The 19,910-nt window shown below is 43.9% G+C and overlaps 1 protein-coding gene across 2 annotated transcripts; it reads left to right on the forward strand.

Annotated features, from left to right (window-relative positions):
* Window positions 1–321: 321 nt before the first annotated feature.
* homer1 (homer scaffold protein 1) lies at window positions 322–19,612 on the forward strand. 2 transcript variants are annotated; one of them, XM_084383817.1, is made up of 10 exons: window positions 322–1,511; window positions 11,902–12,058; window positions 13,659–13,790; window positions 13,904–13,996; window positions 14,411–14,464; window positions 16,382–16,524; window positions 17,119–17,278; window positions 17,376–17,486; window positions 17,575–17,655; window positions 17,943–19,612. In XM_084383817.1, the coding sequence occupies exons 1-10, from the start codon at window positions 1,507–1,509 to the stop codon at window positions 18,129–18,131; spliced, it is 1,125 nt and encodes a 374-aa protein (XP_084239943.1). In that variant the 5' UTR covers window positions 322–1,506; the 3' UTR covers window positions 18,132–19,612. The 2 variants fall into 2 exon arrangements, with proteins under 2 accessions (XP_084239943.1, XP_084239942.1); XM_084383816.1 differs by lacking the exon at window positions 14,411–14,464 and having other exon boundaries at window positions 327–1,511.
* The last annotated feature ends 298 nt before the right edge of the window (window positions 19,613–19,910 follow it).

Genomic DNA, 19,910 nt, shown 5'->3' on the forward strand with positions numbered 1-19,910 from the left:
AGAGCCGCAAGATTAGGGTGTTATCCACACTCAAGTTAGCCGGGCGCTAAACCGGATGTTAGCCTGCTCGTTCGGCGGAAGTCTCTAGTGCGCACGCTCAATGAGCCCCACAACACGGAAGATCCGGGTATTTTCATACCCGGGAAGTCGAGCCATTTTGGCCCCGCCCACAGGACTTTGTCCAGGTTTAATATAAAGTCCTTTATTTATTTATTTGTTTGTTTATTGTATAAATCTATAAATAAAATATTTTCTATTGAAGCCAAACCGGATGTGAGGAAACACTTTATTACCAATTACGTCAAATTCCAGATGCTGCGTGATGACGTCGTGACTTTGATGCTCCCAGCGGAGCGGCGGCAGCGGGATGGAGCCGAGCAGATGAACGAGCTGCGGGCTGATGAGAGGATGAACCGGCCGGTGGAGCGGCAGCGTCTCACTCTGACATCCCGGTGCGACGCTTCAGACAAACTACAGGCGGAGAAGAAGAAGGAGAAGGAGACGGGACATCTGCTGGCCGCACAGTTATCTTCATAAACCTACAGATCTGTGGTCACGTCGACGTCTGCGGAGCTGCTGTGGTGTTACAGGAGGATGACAGCAGCTGGAGGGGGCAAGTGTTTTCTGTCCTCTGTCCAAAAACAGAGATGAAGCTCCGTCTTGAAAGAAGATGTCTACCACCACCACCAACATCATCATCATCATCCCCATCACCGAGCGGCGTTAACCGGCTCACTCCAGTCAAACTGTCCGTTAAAGGAAATTAATGGCGAGAAAGAGCCAGCGGCTGAAAGTGGGATTAATGGACGGCCGGTTTACTGAGATCGAGAGCTGAGATTGGAGGTTTTTATCGGCTGTGGATAACTATCTGCACAGTGTGTGTGTCGCTGCTCATATTTCAGTGTTGTCCTCACACACAGACACACACACACACACACACACCAGCAGCAGCGGCTAACGGAGGATTCACGTTAAGCTAGCGACGGATGGATAAAGCTAGCTTATTTAAAGACTGTGCGCTGTTTTACCGGTTAAACATTTATTTTTAGTCTCTTTGGACATTTTCTGTTTGGATTTGAAAACTTTACGAGCTCGATTCAGCCCAGTCTGCCTCTCCTGTCAGTCTCCTCCGGAGTCCAGCTCGATAAGATAATCCTCGCTTGTGCTTAACTGAGGAGTTTGATTTAAGCTAGCTAACGGCAGCTAGCGGCGGGTTCATCATGCGTGCCCCGGTCAGCTCGCTTGGATGAGACGGATCCCAAAATGAACCCCAGGGCATAACAACACCACCACCTCCACCACCTCCACCCCCGCCACCAGAGAGCCATGTCGGGCTGAGCGCAGCGCCGCGGTGGAGGCTCCGCCGGCCGTGAAGTCCCGACAAGCAGAGCGGCTGTAGCCGGAGACAGAGGGATCAGACGCTGCAGCTAGCCCCCTGCTCACACCGCCCTCCGGAGACCACAGGCTGAGGATCAGCGGCGACTCAAGCCCGCAAATCCAGCAAAAATGGGGTATGTAGTTAACATGCTGCTCAGTTTCTCTCTGCACTTTATTATCTGTGTCATATGGAGTCTCAGCTGGCTGCTAGCTAGCCTCCCAGGGCTAACTGTGTGAAGTCCCCCTGTCACCTCCTGACAGCCTGTCCAACAGTCCAGCCCCAGAGACACAGGGACACTGAGACACTGGGCCACACACTGCTGATGGACTCAGCTGTCCATCACCGTGTCCCCTCAGCCTCCACACACTGACAGGTCCGATGGCTGGACACTGCAGGATGCTGATGGTCAGCTGCAGGTTTTGGTACCGGATTTAAAATGATGATTTAGAGGTTAGACACGTGCTTCACTGCTGTTTCATCAGGTCTGTAGGTGAATATAACTTAAAGAAAATAACTGACAACTGTCAGTTTATCAGCTGATCTTCTGTTCACTGAATATAGACCTTCACTTTTTTCTTTTCAATTATCCCTCAAATGTGTTTCTCAAACCCTTCTGACAAAAATACATAAATAATGGAGGCAGGATATTTTACAGTCTAACAACGACACTGAGTAGAGTGCATACCTCTGACAAGCCCCTTCTGTGCTCCCATAGAGTGAATGCACCGTCCGTGCAGCGTTCCCTGTTTCACAATGTTAAAGAAAGGATGGATACGTAGAAAACAATTAACTCAAACTGATTCATCGACTGACGAAATAGCTGGTGATTTAATTTAATAGTTGACGACTACTCAAACAGTCATTCTGAGGAGGGAAAATGTCCAAATTTCCTGCTGTCAGCGTCTGCAGTGCAAAGATTTTCTGTTTTTTTTCCTGTCTTGTATCATTAAAACAAAAGAGCAGGGCTGCTTTTAATTATTTTCATTGTCGATTAATCTGTTGATTCATTCTGGATTAATCGATTAGTTGTTTGGTCCATAAAATATCAGAAAATTATGAAAAATGTGGATCTGTGTTTTGTCCACAACAGCTCACGGTCACAGAGGAGGAAAGAAAACAGCAAATATTCACATTTTACAAGAATCTAGACTTATTTTATCCGAATCTTATCGACTCTCCTGTTGCGATGTGGCTGAGTGCAACATCTAAATCACAGATGATGAAGGTAAAAGACCCCAACAAACGTCACAGCATCAGGATTTTATGTTGTTTTTTTTGTGAAAATGAAAATTGTGATGCAAAAATTATCATTCACACTAATCGAGAATCATTTTACAATATATGTTGAAATAATATAATTATTTTATTTTTATTATATCCTGTAGCCCTGTTTTTGGTGCCTGTGCCATAGAAAATATTGCCTAAAATAGTGAAGTAATTGAATTTGTGCTGCTTCCTTAAATCTAGAGTGTCAATTCATGATTATATTTAATTGGTGATTAATCTGTCAATCATTGTCTCTTTTAATCGATTAGTTGTTTGGCCTAAAAAAAATCACAGAAAATGCTGAGACGACGTCCTCAAATGTCCACAACTTTACTGTCACTGTCAGTTGTCAGATATTCACAATTAAGAAAGTAAAAATGCTTCATAAATAAAGTTAATATCATTACATTTATGCACCGATAAACCTCAAAAGAAAAGGAGGTTGTGAAGTCGTCGCGGCCAGATAAAGAAATAAACTAATGATTATTTTTATTGTTGATTAATTTGTCGATCATTTTCTCGATTAGTTGGTAAAAATGATGAAAACTGTGGATCAGTGTTTCGTCCTCAAATGTCCTGTTTTGTCCACAAACTAAAGATGTTCAGTTTACTGTCACAGAGGAGGAAAGAAACCAGGAAATATTCACATTTAAGAAGCTGGAATCAGATTATTTTGACTGTTTTTAAAGAAGGAAACGCCTCAAACCGATGAATCGATTATTAACATAGTCGAGGATTAATGTCATAGTCGCAGCTCTGGCAGGAGAAGGATCTCTCGTGTGGCTGAACCTGCAGATGTTTGGTGATTCTCCTGATCTACAGCGACCTACTTCTTACTCCAGATGAAAGCAGATGATGTCGCATGTGATTGGTTTGTTGTCATATTGTGGTTGGCGGGGGGGTGGAGAGGAGGAGGGGGGCTGGACCGCTTACATCCTCTGTAATTCTCAAGGCCAATGGTTATAATCCAGTCAACAATCAATTCCCCAGACGCAGAACAGACAGAGAGCCGGTCCGATCCTTAATTAGCGAGTCACACTGAGCCGGGCCGACGAGTGCTGCAGCTTCTGTTCTCGTATAATTAACAAGCTGTGCTCCTCAAACTTGGCCGCTCTGAATAAAACAGTGTGCAGGCAACATTTTCTGCTTTACTGCTCAGGCCGGTAGTTTAATGTTCAATCCACCAGCGGCGTGTTTTCACTGGAAGCAGACAGTCAGACGGTGGCAGCAGGGACGACTGCTGTCAGGGGCAGGCTGATCATCGAGGCCCAGGTTCAGCATTTTTCTGATTATTGGTATTTGGGTTTTTTGTGTCTGATTGCCGATAAAATAAATACATTTAAACATGCAGTACTTCGGCTCTGATGCAGCGTCCTCTCTCTGTCACCGCTTTCAGTTATCGGTTATCGGTCTCCTGGATTGTTAATAATCGGTATCACCTCTGAAAAAAATCATATCGGTCGACCGCTGGTCACAGTGAGCACGTTGATCCTCCTCTGACCCGTTTTAACTTGATCACATAAAGAAACAGAATATTTCTACCAGAGTTGCAACTCATCATCGATTAACCTGTCGATCATTTTCTTGGTTAATCGATTTGTTGTTTGGTCCATAAAATGTCACAGAATTGTGTTTCCCCCAGTAACTAAGTACATTTACTCAAGTAAAAGACATTTATTTGATATCTTTAGATACTTTTCAGATTCAAATTGTTCAGTGTTGATAGGCTGTTACTCAGGACGTGTGACCAACCAGATAGTTTTGTATGCGGGACATGGAGTGGTGACCTCAGGCAGAAGACACTGTGTCAGCAAAACAGCACATTTTAAATTAATTTACGCAGCAATCAAATAGAAAACAGACGCCTGTACCGATCAGAGGCCACGTTTACAGAATATTTTCCGTCATTGACTGAATTTTCTTTGAACTTGATGGAAGTCTGAAGTCTGTCCGTCATTTTGAGGACGATCTGCTGTTAGCTTAGCAAGTCACATGCAGCACTGATGCCCTGGAGCACGTCTGCAGCCCTTTCACATAGTGATCGCGCCGCAACAAAGACTCGCCTCTACACCGCCTTGGTTTGTTCACACTGAGTCAAGCAGCGCCGGCATAATGCAGCTCCAGTGTCGGGTGTGACGGTACACATCATAACTGTGTGGGTTTCCACCTGTAGATCTAAAAACATCTCAGCAGACTGTTTGTAATCATATGGATGCTTGTAAGTGATGTCACATAATCACCGTCAGTAAGTAGCGGACCCAGTCTGGCTCTCACTCCCGGAGAGGGAGGCTGTTTTCAGGGGGCGATCATTTCTGGTGACATGTCCTCTTTAAATGTGGTGATTTTATCTTCTATACACGTTGCCAGAGACAGGAACTACAGCAGCACAGCAGTGGAAGGTGAAAGTGAGTGTTTTGCTCTCAATCTTGTCACAATCACCAGTAACTGTAGACCAGTGGAGAAAAGTTCACGTTGTCAGCCGACGTTGCAGGAATATGTAGCGTCAGGTTTTCTCATGCTTGTTGTTTTATAACCTCTATAACCATTATTCATCTTATTGTATTTTCTGTGGAGGTCAAGAGCAAGAGATCTGAAAATGCCTCTTTATTTATTTATTTATTTATTTATTTATATTTGACTGTGTAAAGACGCAGGGCTTCAGCTGTCAGTGCGTCTCTGTATCTTGAGATATTGTGAGAAAAAAGATTGAAAGTGTCAGCCAAAATCCTCCTCACATGACCACACACACACACACACACACACACACACACACACAGATGCCTGCCAAGCCCCGGCCGCCTCTCTCTGTGAGTGGGTTAACCGTCGGGCACGCTGCGACCGGATTGGGCGAGGGGGCATGTGGGCAGGAGAGGGACGGAGCGGGTCGGAGGATGTTCACGGCTCATGACCGGCCCGTGTCACATGGCTGTTGCCATGACGACGCAGCAGCTAAGTTAGTAATGCAGGGTTATTTTTTTTTTTCCTGCTCGACGGCGGCCGTCAGCAGAGTTTCCTCCTGTTGGAGTGATGAATGTTTAATGTTGGAGGAGTTCATCGTCGGAGGGCAGTGAGCTGAGAATAAACTGAAATCGGCCGCTTGAAGTCATTTTTCAAGCAAACGATGCCAAAACGTTGATAGTTCCTCGTTGTCATATACGAGAATTTGCTGCTTTTCTTTGTCTTATATGATAATAATTTAAGTATTTTGTGGTTTTGAACTATTTTTTGGAGAACAGAAGACCGTAATGTCTCCTTGAGCTCCAGGATTGTGGAGTGGCATTTTTTTGGGTCATCTTTCACTATTTTCAAAGGAAACTGACAAAAATTGACTTGTTCCAGCTTCTCAAGAGAATATTTGCATGTTTTCTTTTATCTTTTATGATTTTAAACTAAATATTTATAGATTTTTGTCTCAATAAACCTCAAAACAGTCGGGATATTTTTGTGTGACATTTTGACGGACAGATGAATCAGTCAACCAGGAAAATAAACGCATCAACTGATGATGAAAATAATTGTTGGTTGTGTTATTCCAAGGTGACAGTTTGTTCAGTGTCAAATTAGGACTGAAACATCTTCTCAGATGTGAGGATTTACTGCTTTTATCTGTTTTTATGTGATTATAAATGGAATATTTTGGGGATTTGAGATGTTTCTGGACAAGAGAAGACGTCTGATGATGTCTCCATGAGCTCCAGGAAATTGGGAAGGACATTTATTGAACTGTTTTCTAAGGAAACAAGATCAATCTTAAACAAATAAGATCTTAATCATGAGTCCAACATGACAGGTCGCTCAGTGGCAAAAAGTATTGCTTAAAAATCGACAGCTGATCCGATTGGTCGATTGACTGAAAATGCATATATAAATATTCTGATAATTGATTTAATTTAAAAGTTCATATTTACTGTTTTTATGATATTCAACTAAATATGTTTGTTTTTTGGACTCTTAGATAAAAAAAAATCAATTGGGACTGTTTCTATAATCCATTTAAAAGTAATAAAGTCATTTTGATTCGATGTTTGAAGCAGAAAAGCTAAAAATGTACTTTCAAATGTTCACATTTACTGTTTAAACTAAATATATTTGAATTTTGGACTTTTGGACCCAAAATCTTGGACTGTTTTTCCTTTTTTCTGACGTTTGCTGCACCAAGCGATCAATCAGATGAATTGATGAGGTGACCCGGAGCTCTGGGTTACTGGGGCGGCATTTTACACACGAAGCAACGCATCTGTGATAAACTGGGATCATTTACAGACTGCTACAAATCCTGATTACCAGCAGAGCCCTGAGTCCATGTTGGTGTTCTGATAATCGTGGCATGAATCCACTTAAAGTCCTGAGTGACTGATTTGTAACCGGAGCCCGTCCTGATAAAGAACACACTGTACGTAGTTAGAAGATAATCTGAATACATTACCCTTTTAGTCCCACAATGCATGTCTTTGTTTAAGTGTGTGTGTGTGTGTGTGTGTGTGTGTGTGTGAACTGCTGATATGATAACATCTGCGGTCAGATTCCTCTGTCGAAGCACTTGTCATTGAGACTCGAATGCCACAGTACGCCTCATTGTGAGAGGGATTATGGGCTAACAATCGGCACACACTCTCACAGAGACGCACACCGCCGGGGCAGATTCTGATCTAGGCCACGCTGTTCGACTAATGACACCATGAAATATAAAGTGAGTCTCTGAAATATGGTCAGGACACCACTTTAAAAACGATGAGTAACTGAGACTTCGGCTGAGTTTAGCTTGTTTACAGCAGGCAAGTTAACATCCTGGCTAATCGTATCATTTCCTCCATTAAATAATAATGCAGCAGTAAAACCTTTCCAAATTAGATGATTAGATTTCAAGTTCAGTTTCAGTTGATTAAACTCACATTTTCCCTTTTTATTTCTGACTTATTACTGATTTATTATTTGTCTATCAAATCTTTCTTCAAACCAGAAAATATTCACATGTAAGAAGCTGAATTTTAGCTGTTTATTCAGTAAGAGAGAAAGAAATCGCTCATTATCATATTAGGTGCGGATTAATTAGACAGTTGACTACTAATCGATTTATGTAATAGTTGACTAATTGATTAATTGTTGCAGGTCTGGTGACAACAGCCACGACCAGAAGGAGAAGCCTGCTTTCGTCATCATCATCATTGTGCTGCACAATGTTGTGTGTGAGAACAGGAAAGTTAGCAGACGGTCAACTTTCCAAACTCTCCTGTCTTCAGCTCCGCTGGTTTTACATGATATCTGGTCCTGAACGTGTCCTGATAGGCGTCACGGAAGAGCTGCTGTAAGCAAATCATGTCTGAGGAAGTAAAATGTTGTCATGATGATCAGCGATTCGCTCGAACATCAAAGAGTCGTGCTGTTAGTGCACATTAGGAACGTAGAGGAGAGCAGCCATCCCGGTGCTCTGCCCCTGGGCCATGGCCCCGCCAGTATATAGTGCAGTATATATTCAGTATATATTCAGTATATATTCAGTATAAAGTATATTCTGGTATATTGTCCTGCCCTCTTCTCTGTTGAGCTGCCGGCTGGTGGAGCTGCTGTAAATCCTGCGTACTCTCCCTCACATTACCACAGTGACTCTGATTAAGTGTCTATTCTTTAAATAACGTCTGCGGTCTCCACTCTGACGACTTAATTAACACGCTGAGGAGACGAGAGGTCCCCACAGAGGAGAACGATCGAGTGTCCCACCGGAGACACTCGGCTCACAGCCGAGCAATTAAATCTTCTGTCCCTGAAGACGGCAGATAGACGGCTCAGGATCAGACGGATAAAGACGGTTGTTGTTGGGCTGTTGTCACTCATGTTGCAGAGAAAGCATTCAGAAGAGAAGCCTTTCTGTTGTTTAGTCCAAACCAAGTACAATCAGGAGATTACACGGCTACCTGCTCGCAGACTGAAGAGCTGAGATATAATCTGACTTCAGTGGTTCGACTGACTGAACGCAGCCCGACTCCAGCTGCTGGGTCCTCTTGTTTGTTTTTGTCTCGTGTGAACGAGGATCCCAATTATCCGGGAGTCAATGAAGCGTGACCGGAGGTAACGATGCTTTGCATTTTGGATATCCATTTTGCATTTTGACACCCGTTTCAGATATGGTATCAGCATGGTAACCAAAGCAGATGTCCCTATCTGCAGGACATGGTTTTAGTAGCCACGCTAGCAGCGTTGCTCAGACAGTCGGTCTCAAACGACTTGTTTCCTCTGAAGGCTCCAGACTGACTAAAAACTATAGATGATAATAAAGAAAAGTTGAGAAACGTATTGAGATTAAGGACAGAGCTCTGAGTGACTATAAGTCAGTCACTCAGGACAGTAAGTACTTGGCATGCAAAGTACTTTTACGTCCAAACTATACATAGATAAGTACTTCATACATGTATTCACTGTAAACTTGTTCTTCCACTTTCTGTGATAAAAATCAAAAAATCTAAATCTTATCAAAAGGAGGTCGCTGGTCTAATTAGTGTCAGTCGAGGGGTCCTTGACATGAAGTAGATTGAGAACCAGTGCTGCAGGTGTCCACCACTTTGGGCCTGACCAATGGCTGTATTCAGTATGGACCCAGCTACTGGGTCTGAAGTGGAGACAGCATGTTTCTCACTGGAGATGATTGGCTTGAATTAAACATGTCAATAAAAACAAAACTGCACCAAGAGCCACGTCTAATACCTTTTATTAAAGTCTTTGCTACCTGCAACCGGAGTCTGGACAGACATTGATGTAAAACTGTTAAATCATAATGTATTTACTATGTATATCAGGGTTTTTTCAGCTTTATTGTGTATATTCATGTCTGTGTTTGTTTACTGAAGGTATTAACTCAAATGTAATTGTCCATTTTCATTGTAAAACTCAACATTTATTCTATAATAATGACATGTTTTCCATCTGCTCGAGAAGATGTCTTGTTCAGACATCAGTCCCACGCTTTGACACTTTGACAGAAAACAACAAGATGGGACGTTTTCCAGTCTGAACGTCTCCGGGCAAAAAATCTGCTCTTAGTGTTTGTGGATTTCCAGTCCAATTACAACCAGACAGTTGTAGTTTGTTTTGCTTTTTTATCCAAGACACTGGGAGTTTTCCATCCATAGCGACGTTTGGAGCCGTCCAGAGCCTGCTGATCTCTGTGTGTTGGCACAGGTGCTTTCAGCTCACCTTTGGCACCTTTGCTTCACTTCACCGTCTCTACGCCGGCGTTCGCCCAGCTGCTCAGCTCCGGCCTGCACACGCTCACAACACGCGAGGCTGCAGATACGACGTTCTGCTGCTTCGCTCCAGACAAACCATTCAAGTGTGTCACTGTGAGCCGCCTCTGTGATCAGTGAGCGTTCAACGTGAACCATCGACAATCAAACACCGGCAGCGTCTCCACAGCTGCCAAACAAATATGGAAGCACACCAGCTCCCTCCACATGACCCCGTCAAACCCATCGACCCGTTGTTCTTTAATGAGTCTAATCTCCGCCTTGTCGTGCAGCTTGCTCCGGAGCTGCACCAGCGCTGGAGAGAGGCATGTAGAGGCTTCGTGTCAACACCTTTGCTGCCAGCGAACAGGTCCTGTCGCTGTCTGTCACCAGCTCTGAGGCAGGACGGCTGCACTCTCAGGGAGGTGATGGCTGTCCACGTCTGTGTGGGCTCTGCTGCATCGTGCAGCTCAGTCATTTTAAAAGTAGAAGCAAATTAGCATTTCTGCTTTTACAAAATGTATAATTCCTGCTCGAACTATCTTAACCGGCAACGCACGAGGCGGTCGGTTTGAAGAAAGACAGTCAGTCCGTCTGATTCTCCTCATCCAGGTTATATTCAGATTGTTCCTGTAACTCTTTCTTCTCATTAACTTCAGTGTTTGAACAGTTTTCTTTCTTGAACTTATATTTTACTGCGTTTCATTTTGGTATTACTAGGGAGGGAATACATAAACATACTGATACAACTTGAAATTAGTGTTTAATTTTCACATATTTCATTCATCTGTGATTTATATTCTGTCAGAACTGTTGATGTGTGCAAGTAGTGGACGACCCAGTTAAACACATGCATCCGTCATATTTTTACTGCTATAAAATACTCAGTATTTTAACCTTGAAGATTAAATTGTGCTCAGTTTGAACCTCTCTGGGTGTTTTCACTTTTAGATGAGTCAACTTGTCCAAGCTTTCTGCATTAAAAAGTCTAAAAGTGATTCGACCTTTGCTCTACATGTTGTTTAGTTGTGTTCTTACTTTATCTCAGATGTCAAACCAGAGAAATAACAGCGTGAAGTCTTCCCTGTCACATATCTCCTCGATAACGTCTGACCTCTGGCCTCTTTGCAGCCTGCCTACATTACAGCCCAGTTCACTTCTCCGACGCTGCTGCAGCGCTGCTGTTGGAGAGTAAATATCATTTAGGTGGTCTAGATCGCAGCTTTATGAATGTTTGTACAACATTATTTTGTCGAGCTTCCTCCAGGCTTTATTTTGAACATAAATCATTTTTAATGACTTCATCGCACGCTGCCTGCGAGGCTCATTAACTCTGAGTAATGAAGTGATCATGACATTACTTGTTCGTTTGTTTATTCGTGTTCTGGAACGCTGTAGAAAGTCCACATTATGAGGCAAATTTTAATGTTTGCAGAATAATTTGATTTGTCATTTTTTTTGCAGATACAAAGTGTGTTTACGTGTCAAACACACTTGTTCTCAGTGTTCGGTCACTTGGCAGCAGGCCGGCGGTTCTGGATGTGCTGAGATCTGGAGTTTTTCTGATTCCTCGTGTTCCTCAACACTTCCACAAAATGTCCGAGATGATTCATGATGAGGATGAATACCTGCAGAACTAATCAAATTCCCATCAGCCTCAGCTTTGCTTTGTGTTAAGCAGCTAACCTGCTAAACTAGATGACGAACGCTGACGTTAGCATTTAGCTAAAAGCTCAGTTGTGCCCGATCACAGCCTCACAGTCGTTAGCTTGACTGACTCCAGACTCTCAGTCTTGTGTTTTTGTCTTCTGGCGTCAATCAATGTCAACTTGAACACAATAACTTTCTGAGTTGTTGATGTGGCTGCAGTGGCGACCGAAGCTGTGCCTGTCTGATGTTTTATCTATTTTGGTGCGACCAGATCCTGTTTGTCCTCCTCACGCTCCGGTGTTCAGTTACACACCACATACTTCAGGGACCTCAGAGTTTAACCAGATGCTGACTGCTTCATGTGTCCTGTTTCTGTCTTTCTGTGCACAGAGAGCAGCCCATCTTCAGTACACGGGCCCACGTCTTCCAGATCGACCCAACAACCAAGAAGAACTGGGTTCCCACCAGTAAACATGCTGTCACCGTCTCCTACTTCTTCGACAGTACCAGGAATGTATATCGAATCATCAGTCTGGATGGATCCAAGGTGTGTGTACGTTTATATACCGCTCATTTAGTGGTCAGCTCTTCAAAACTCTCGGCCAGTCAAGAAAATGTAAGATTGTGAATTCCACTTGCAGAAAACTAGGACTGAAATAAAGTCATAAAGGACAATATTTTCTTTGAATATTGTAAAAACGTTGATTACATCTTCCACGTCTCAGCTCCCCGACTTGTTTGCCTCTGCCTGGCCTCTCCGAGCTGAGGCAGTGAAGGGGCGCTGGGGCCTGTCATATCTATGTGGCAGTGATTATTTCAGTCTGGAGAGAGGTGCAGGGGCGGAGTTAGCATAGTTATGTAAGCGCCTCTCCGGGTGACTACTGCTGTTGTTGAACCAGCAAGTTCTGCTGTGTTCTGCTGGAAATAGCAGAGCTTGGTGGGCTGCTGCTGGAGGACTCGATGATCCAGACAACAACAACAAGTTTTCTCAGCACAGGAAAGGAAAACAGAGGCAGGCGACACTGACGAGGCCTCCTGGTCGTGTTTCTGTGCAAATTCAAGAAGCGAGAAAACTTTTGAGGAAAAACTTGAGCTGCGTGTTGAGTTCAACCAGAGACTGACTGTTGTCCTGGTTCGAGAAGAATTTCTTCTTTTTAATTAGTAAAAGTAAAGAACAAAAAAAAAAATCTGATGATGGTAAAAAAAAAACCTTGTTGTCAGGTAGATTACAGCACATACTCACATTTCCAAAACATAAATGGCATTGAAGCCCTCCTTCATACAAGTAATGTAAAAATAAAAAAGCAACAGAAGCTTGGCGGTTTCTGCTGGTTACTTTCTGTTCATTGTCTCGTGACACCTCAGATTTATCTTCTGACCTCCTCTTTGGGTCCTGACCAGCAGGCTGGGCTCCACCGTGCTGCGCTGCTGTAGATAATAACAGATACGCTACATTTTTAACGACATGTTTCCTGCAGGTTAAGAATTCATGTGGAGGTTTAACTGCTTTTAAAAGTTGACTTCCAGTCTTAACAACAGATCTGTATAGCTGCGCATCATTTTCTCAGTCAATCCACAGTTCTGACTGCAATTTCAAGCTGAAGCTGAAGCTCGAGGTCCACTTCCTCTCACGTTCTGGAGCTTTTTGGGCTCAGAATCGTTGGAAGCTCGATCAGCTACAGTTTCCAGTTAATCTGCTGATGAGAGCTGTGTGATCATCCAAATTTAGTTTGACCTGGATGTGAGATCTCTCCAGTCGACAGTTTCCTCCGTGAAGAATAGACTGTGAATATTAAAGAAGTCTGAACAGTAAATTTGAACATTTCATCAGAACCATCTGCGCTCGCCTCTCTGCCAGCGAGTCCTCCCACACTGATCAATAACGTTACAGTTGGACTCGCTTCAGAACTCCTCATTGACTGCTTCCCTTTATCAAACAGCGGGAATCCAAACCCACGTTCATACAAGACACACACACACACACACACACACACACACACACCCGGGTCCCAGCAGATATCAAGCCTCCATCTGCTCTCACCACTCGCAGCCTCGCAGCCCCCTGACACAGTGAGACTCTAACAAACGATTCATTTATTTTGACGTGTTGTCCTGTAACGCAGCCACATGTGTTTCCTCCTCCACAGGCCATCATCAACAGCACCATCACCCCCAACATGACGTTCACCAAGACGTCGCAGAAGTTTGGCCAGTGGGCCGACAGCCGGGCCAACACCGTCTACGGCCTCGGCTTCTCGTCCGAGAGCCACCTGGCGAAGGTGAGCGCAGAGGAGTCCGACCCGCAGGAGACTGGTTTTGATAAAAGTGTGAGCGCTCTGTCAGAAACGCGAAGCTGCTGCTGAGTTGTTTCACTTGCTGCTGTTATTTTTAGTTTGCAGAGAAGTTTGCTGAGTTCAAGGAGGCAGCGCGGTTAGCCAAGGAGAAGTCTCACGAGAAGATGGAGCTCACCAGCACTCCCTCTCAGGTAACCAACATGATCACTTGGATCTCTCTCATTTAGATGAGTCTCCAGAGGATGGATAAGCTCATATATGTCATAAACATCACGCTGAAGACACTTTGCCAACATAGGATTGTTTATCAGACACACAGGAATATGAAAAGAACAGACCACGAGATGCTAACAGCTAATTCATTCAGTTTTACCAGGCTGGTTTTCTTCTTCAGATTTCTGTTTCACGCAGTTTAAAGCACAGTAACTCTTCATCTGGATCTCCTCGTGAGCTCTGTGGATCTTCTTTAATGTGGTCTACAGTGGAGTGTCCATTCAGATCCAGTGTTAGATCAATGTTAATGAAGTCTGCTCCACCTTCAGCCACGACGCTAACGCCACGTGGCTTGTTTTACCTCCTCTGCTCTCCTCAATGATTCTCCTCAGGGTGGCGCTGTAAAAAGGAGCGTGTTGTCAGTCAGCAAACCTGTTAAAAAGAAGGTAAAAAGAAATGGAAAGAATCATTTTCATGACTCCGACGGCCCTTTTTCCTCGTTTTATCCCTCAATAATGATACAAACTCCCCTCGGGTGTCTCCCCCCGTCAGCAACTGTGAGAGCACAATGATGTATTTCACAGATTTATAATTGATAATGATACGCCTGTTCTTCTTCTCCTGGAAAACCCTGTCATCAGTCCTGTCAATCATCCTAACGACCAGAGGAACTCCTTCATAAACCCTCCACAGACGATCCTCCACTTCTCCTTTCATGCTCTCAGAAAGTGACAGTCAGCTGCAATTAGGGATGTTTGAGCAGCTGCCAATCAAATCAGTGACGATGAGTCCATGTAGATAAATGACAGACACCGTGTCTTCAGAGTCACAGCTCTGAAATGATGCACTGTAACCAAAAGTAAACAAAAACATAGTTTGAGGTTATTTTTGTGCCCAGTGTTTTTACATTTCATCAGATAATCCTGTACATTTTTGAGAGCATGGAGTCATTAACACGATATATCAGTCGATTTGTTGTGTTTCGGGGTGTGTCGATTCTGAAACTGAGACGAAGCTGTGATAGAAATAATCCCGTCAACCTACTGCCACCTGATCTCTTCAACTTTTAACCTGACTCACATTAACATGTCGGAAAGACGCTGCTGTTTATCATCAGTCCTGAAAAGGACAGAAACTGACCGACTTCCTGTCTTAAACCTTTGTCAGTCTGCGGTAAATGGTGCATTCAGGGGCTGCTTGTAAATCACGTTGTCGCTTTTCATTCACATCCAAACATTTTTTTAGGACTTTTTGCTGCACTGAGTGACTTAAGAGACGTTTATTTAATTATTTTGTTTATTTAAAGTTGATAAAGTTGATTTACCTTCTTGATATCCCCCGTTTCCTTATCTTAATTATATGAACATGTTCAGTCCAGTCAGAAATGTTCGGGGTTTACAGATCCAGTCTGAAGCCTCCAGAACTGCTCACAGTCTCGTCAGAGCTGCCCTGATAACATCAAACATGTTTGATATTTAGAATTAAAAAAAAAAAACAGCCAATGAGAGAGGCATCCCGAAGCAGCTGATGGTAGACATCGTAGCCCTTGAGGCTAATGTTAGCTAGCGTCTTAAGCGTTTACCCTCCTGCTTTTTGTTGCATTGATCTCGGTTTTGTTTATGTCTGCTTCTCCATGAGATCACATGTGCGCCCAGCTTCAGTCTGCAGAGCCAGAGAGCTGAAGCCACGCCCCCCGCTGCTGCAAAGAGCGGTGTTTACTGTTTATTCAAAATGTATTAATATTGAACATGTCACGTGTCCAAACTGCGCCAAATTCGACGCTGCACTTCTTTCAGTCCTCAGCAACAAACCTGCCGAGTGCGACGTAGATGGGATTAACGTTTCTTGAGATATACGAGTAACAGACAGACGGACGGACGGAGATTCTTTGATTCATAGTTAGATACATTTTTCTTATTCTAAAAAGAAAACAAAACAAATACCATGGTATGACCCGTACAGCGGATGTGAAGAATCGTTGCACCCCTACTCATAATGAGATTGATATCACTCTCATATCAGTTTGTTAAATGTGCAGCTACAGCCAGCAGATGCTAGCTTAGCTTAGCTTAGCACAAAGATGCTACAACTAAAAGCTCAATAATTAACGTTTTAATTAATGAGCTTATTAAAGTACCATATAATGTGCCAGGCTAGCTGTTTCCAGTTATGCTAAGCTAAGCTAACTCCCTCCTGGCTCTAGCTTCGTATTTAGCATACAGACTTGACAGTGGTATCAGTCTTCTCATCTAATTCTCAGAAAGAAAGTGAATAAACTTCCTTACTAAAATGTTGAACTGTCGCTTTAACAGTTTGTTTTTTTCTAATATTTGTTTTCCTTCTTCATTGACGCGTCCAATCAGGAGTCAGCACCAGGTGACCTGCAGTCACCTTTGACCTCAGAGAGCATCAACGGTACAGACGATGAGAGAGTCACACCGGACACACCTCAGCACATGGAAGCCAGAGCAGAGCCTTCCCAGAATGCACTGCCCTTCTCACACAGGTAAGGTACAGCCAGGTAGAGCCCGGGTCAGAGAGCCCGGAGAGCCCGGGTCAGAGAGCCCGGGTCAGAGAGCCCAGAGCCTGGGTCAGAGAGCTCAGAGAGCCCGGGTCAGAGAGCCCGGGTCAGAGAGCCGAGGCCATGTTGTAACTTCACACACTCAGCTGTGTGAAGGAGTGACGTGTTTGTTAGCGTCTCTCTGGAGAACTGATTTAAAATGAAATTGGCACAGTGCAGCTCAGAACGCTGCAGCTCGACTCGTTCTGTCGATTCGCTCGTTCATTATTAATCCGGGCCTCTGGACAGCATTAATGCATTACGGTAAAACACTCCACATGCTTCCTATTAATTATAAACCACTAAATGAGGGGCAGGGGGTTTTGTCAGCTGTGCTTCAGGCGAGATTCATGCAGCAGAAAGACTTTTTCAGTTTAAAACCTTTAAAACCACGAAGACACTAAAGTGTTTTCTTTTTACAAATCACCAGAAACAAGTTTCACTCGACACTTTACTCCTGGAGAGTTTTATTAACGATCAGTTAACAGCGTGATTAGGAAAAGAATAAGAAGAATAAAATCTCTTGTCCTCTCGTCCCAGTTCATCCAGCATCAATAAGCACTGGGAGGCGGAGCTGGCGGCGCTGAAGGGGAACAACGCCAAGCTGACGGCGGCTCTGCTCGAGTCCACGGCCAACGTCAAACAGTGGAAGCAGCAGCTGGGGGCCTATCAGGAGGAGGCCGAGAGGCTGCACAAACGGGTATCAGACACCGTGATTGGTTGAACATGTGATGACGTTGACTATCGGACACCGTGATTGGTTGAACAGGTGATGATGCTGACGTTTGTGTTTCCAGGTGACGGAGCTCGAGTGTGTGAGCGGCCAGACGACGGTCATCAAATCCCAAAAGACGGAGCTGAACCGAACGATAGAAGAGCTGGAGGCGGCTCTGAAGGCCAAGGAGGAGGTACGAGGGGAGAGTCTGAGTACTGACGAGTATCTTAACATGTAATCTGATTACATCTAAATACTTCCTGTTTCTGTCACGACTGCAGGAGCTAGAGAGACTCAAAGCAGAGGTGGAGAGTGCCAACGAGTTCCAGTCTCAACGAGACTCGCTTGCTCTGAAACTACAGGTGAGTTCAGCACGCTGAGGGAATGTAACTGAGTACTTCTACTCAAGTAAGCATCATTTTAGGGTATTTGTACTTCACTTGAGTGTTTCCATTTTCTGCTGCTTTATAGATTCCCTGCACTACATTACTGTGATGACTTTAGTTACCTGTTACTTTACAGATTACATGCTGCAGCAGAGCTAAAGTCGAACACCTTCAGATAAAGTCATTGCGTACGATGTTAAAAGCTCCAGATTCTGACGCTCGCGGTGTTTCTTTCTCTCCGTGTTTCTCTCTGTTGGTTTCAGGACTCGGACTCGAGGAATCAGACGCTGGAGGCTCAGCTGAGCGACCTGGAGCAGCGTCTGGAGAGCAGCCAGCAGGAGAGGGAGGCCTTTCGGAAGAGCCTCCGCTCGCTGCTGGAGCTGCTGGACAGCAAGATCTTCGAGCTGACGGAGCTGCGAGACACGCTGGCCAAACTGCTGGAGGGCAGCTAGAGAGGCCGACACCTCCTCCGCCTCCGCCTCCACCTCCACCTCCACCGTCACCACAGCCAGCACTCAGAAGAATCACCTGCATGTCGGTACTCACATCGTCACAGACACCAAACTTGAATTGTCTGTTTTTTTTTTCTTTTCCACATGAATCCGATGACAGAGTATGTTTACACTCGACTTTATGCATTAACGGTACACATTCTGCTCAGTACTCGTTTACACACCAGCCAAGTGAAGCGCTTTGCTTGGACCATGCCTTCCCTCCGCTCTGGAACGACACGTTCAAACTCTGAATGAATCGCTTTGATTTCTCTCTGAATGTCGTTCCGTCTGACGGGACGTTGACTCTTTGATTTATTTTGCTCCTACAATCATAAAGACTTCAGACGACCTGCGCTTTGTTTTTTGAGCTTCGGTGCAGCCGGCGGTTGATCGTCTGTCTCTTCCTCACGTCATCATCAGCCAAACGATCAGTCGGAGGGACTCGGTTGGACTTTTCCTAAACTCTGAGTTTATTGATTTTTACTTATTTGAAGTTTGCGAAGAGGTCGAATGTCACGAAGAGAAAAATGTTCCTCCTGTGAGCGACGGCGAGGACGAGGTCTTCTATTCTTCTACAATTTATGAGCAATACAAAAAGGGAGCGTCAGAGGGTAAACGAACACTTTCCACTCTCACTTTCAGGTAATTTTACTCTCCGATCTGTTTCGACCACAAGCGAGACGCGATTTTACTCAACAGTCTTTCTTTCTATACACTTTTTTTAAAGAATACTTCTCTGACGACTTCATAGTGCACTTGAGTTTGTGTGTGTGAGTGAATCTTTTTCCCTCTTTGTTTCTGTTGCAACTTGAAGTGCAATGATCGAATCCTCGTTCTGTTAATTTATTACTAAACTGTTACTGAAGGTGATGGAAGTTGTACAAAAGCAGAGATCTTTATTTACATCCTGTTTTCACTTAATCTTTTTTATTGTCTGGTACGTGAGTGTCGAGGTGGTTTTTGTTTTTAGGAGAAAAAAAAAAGGCAATATTTTTGAAGTATTTATCAGAGGAGACGACGCAGCAGGCGATCGGTCGCAGGTCGGATGTGCAGAGAATCGTTTTTCTTTTGCCAAATAACGTTTTCCTGTACAGATTTGAATCTTTGCTGACGTTGCCTTTGGTACAGAGATGCATCAATGGTAGCTGACTTAGCGGTTCTTTATGTTGTGGGATTTTACTATTGCCAAAAATTCAGCGACGTTACGAGGAATCCAGAATCGACACCTGAAGAACACTATTCAAGGGCTCGTTGTTGGTTCGGGTACGTTTGGGAGACTTGAACGACTTTATCACGATGAAAATGATGAATATTGCAGCTCGAAAGGGAAAAACAAACAAACATTTGAATAAAGACTTTTAAATGTTGATTATAACACATGCTTCAAAACACAAATTGTAATTTTGAGTTTATAGTAAAACAAAACCAAATGAAATGATCATGAAGTCGTGTCGTTCTTTGATGTTTCATATTTTACAGCTTATTAACATGAAAGGGCTCGTTTGTGACACATGATGTGTATTTTAGTTTAAAACATTCAAAGACGTCTCTGTTGTTTCAGCGGATGCTACTGGAGTTAGCATGATGTCTGACAGCCTGAAGTTTCAGCTGGAAGTGTGAAAGCAGCCGGTTCACTTCTTAGTCAGTACAAGTACTTAGTGACAACTACCACAAATTTGGGCAAAAGTACAATACTTGGAGTAAATATACTCAGGTACTCTCCATGACTGATTAAAA

The sequence above is a fragment of the Pagrus pagrus genome (genome assembly GCF_965226575.1).
Source record: "Pagrus pagrus genome assembly, chromosome: 19".
Classification (NCBI taxonomy): Eukaryota; Metazoa; Chordata; class Actinopteri; order Spariformes; family Sparidae; genus Pagrus; species Pagrus pagrus.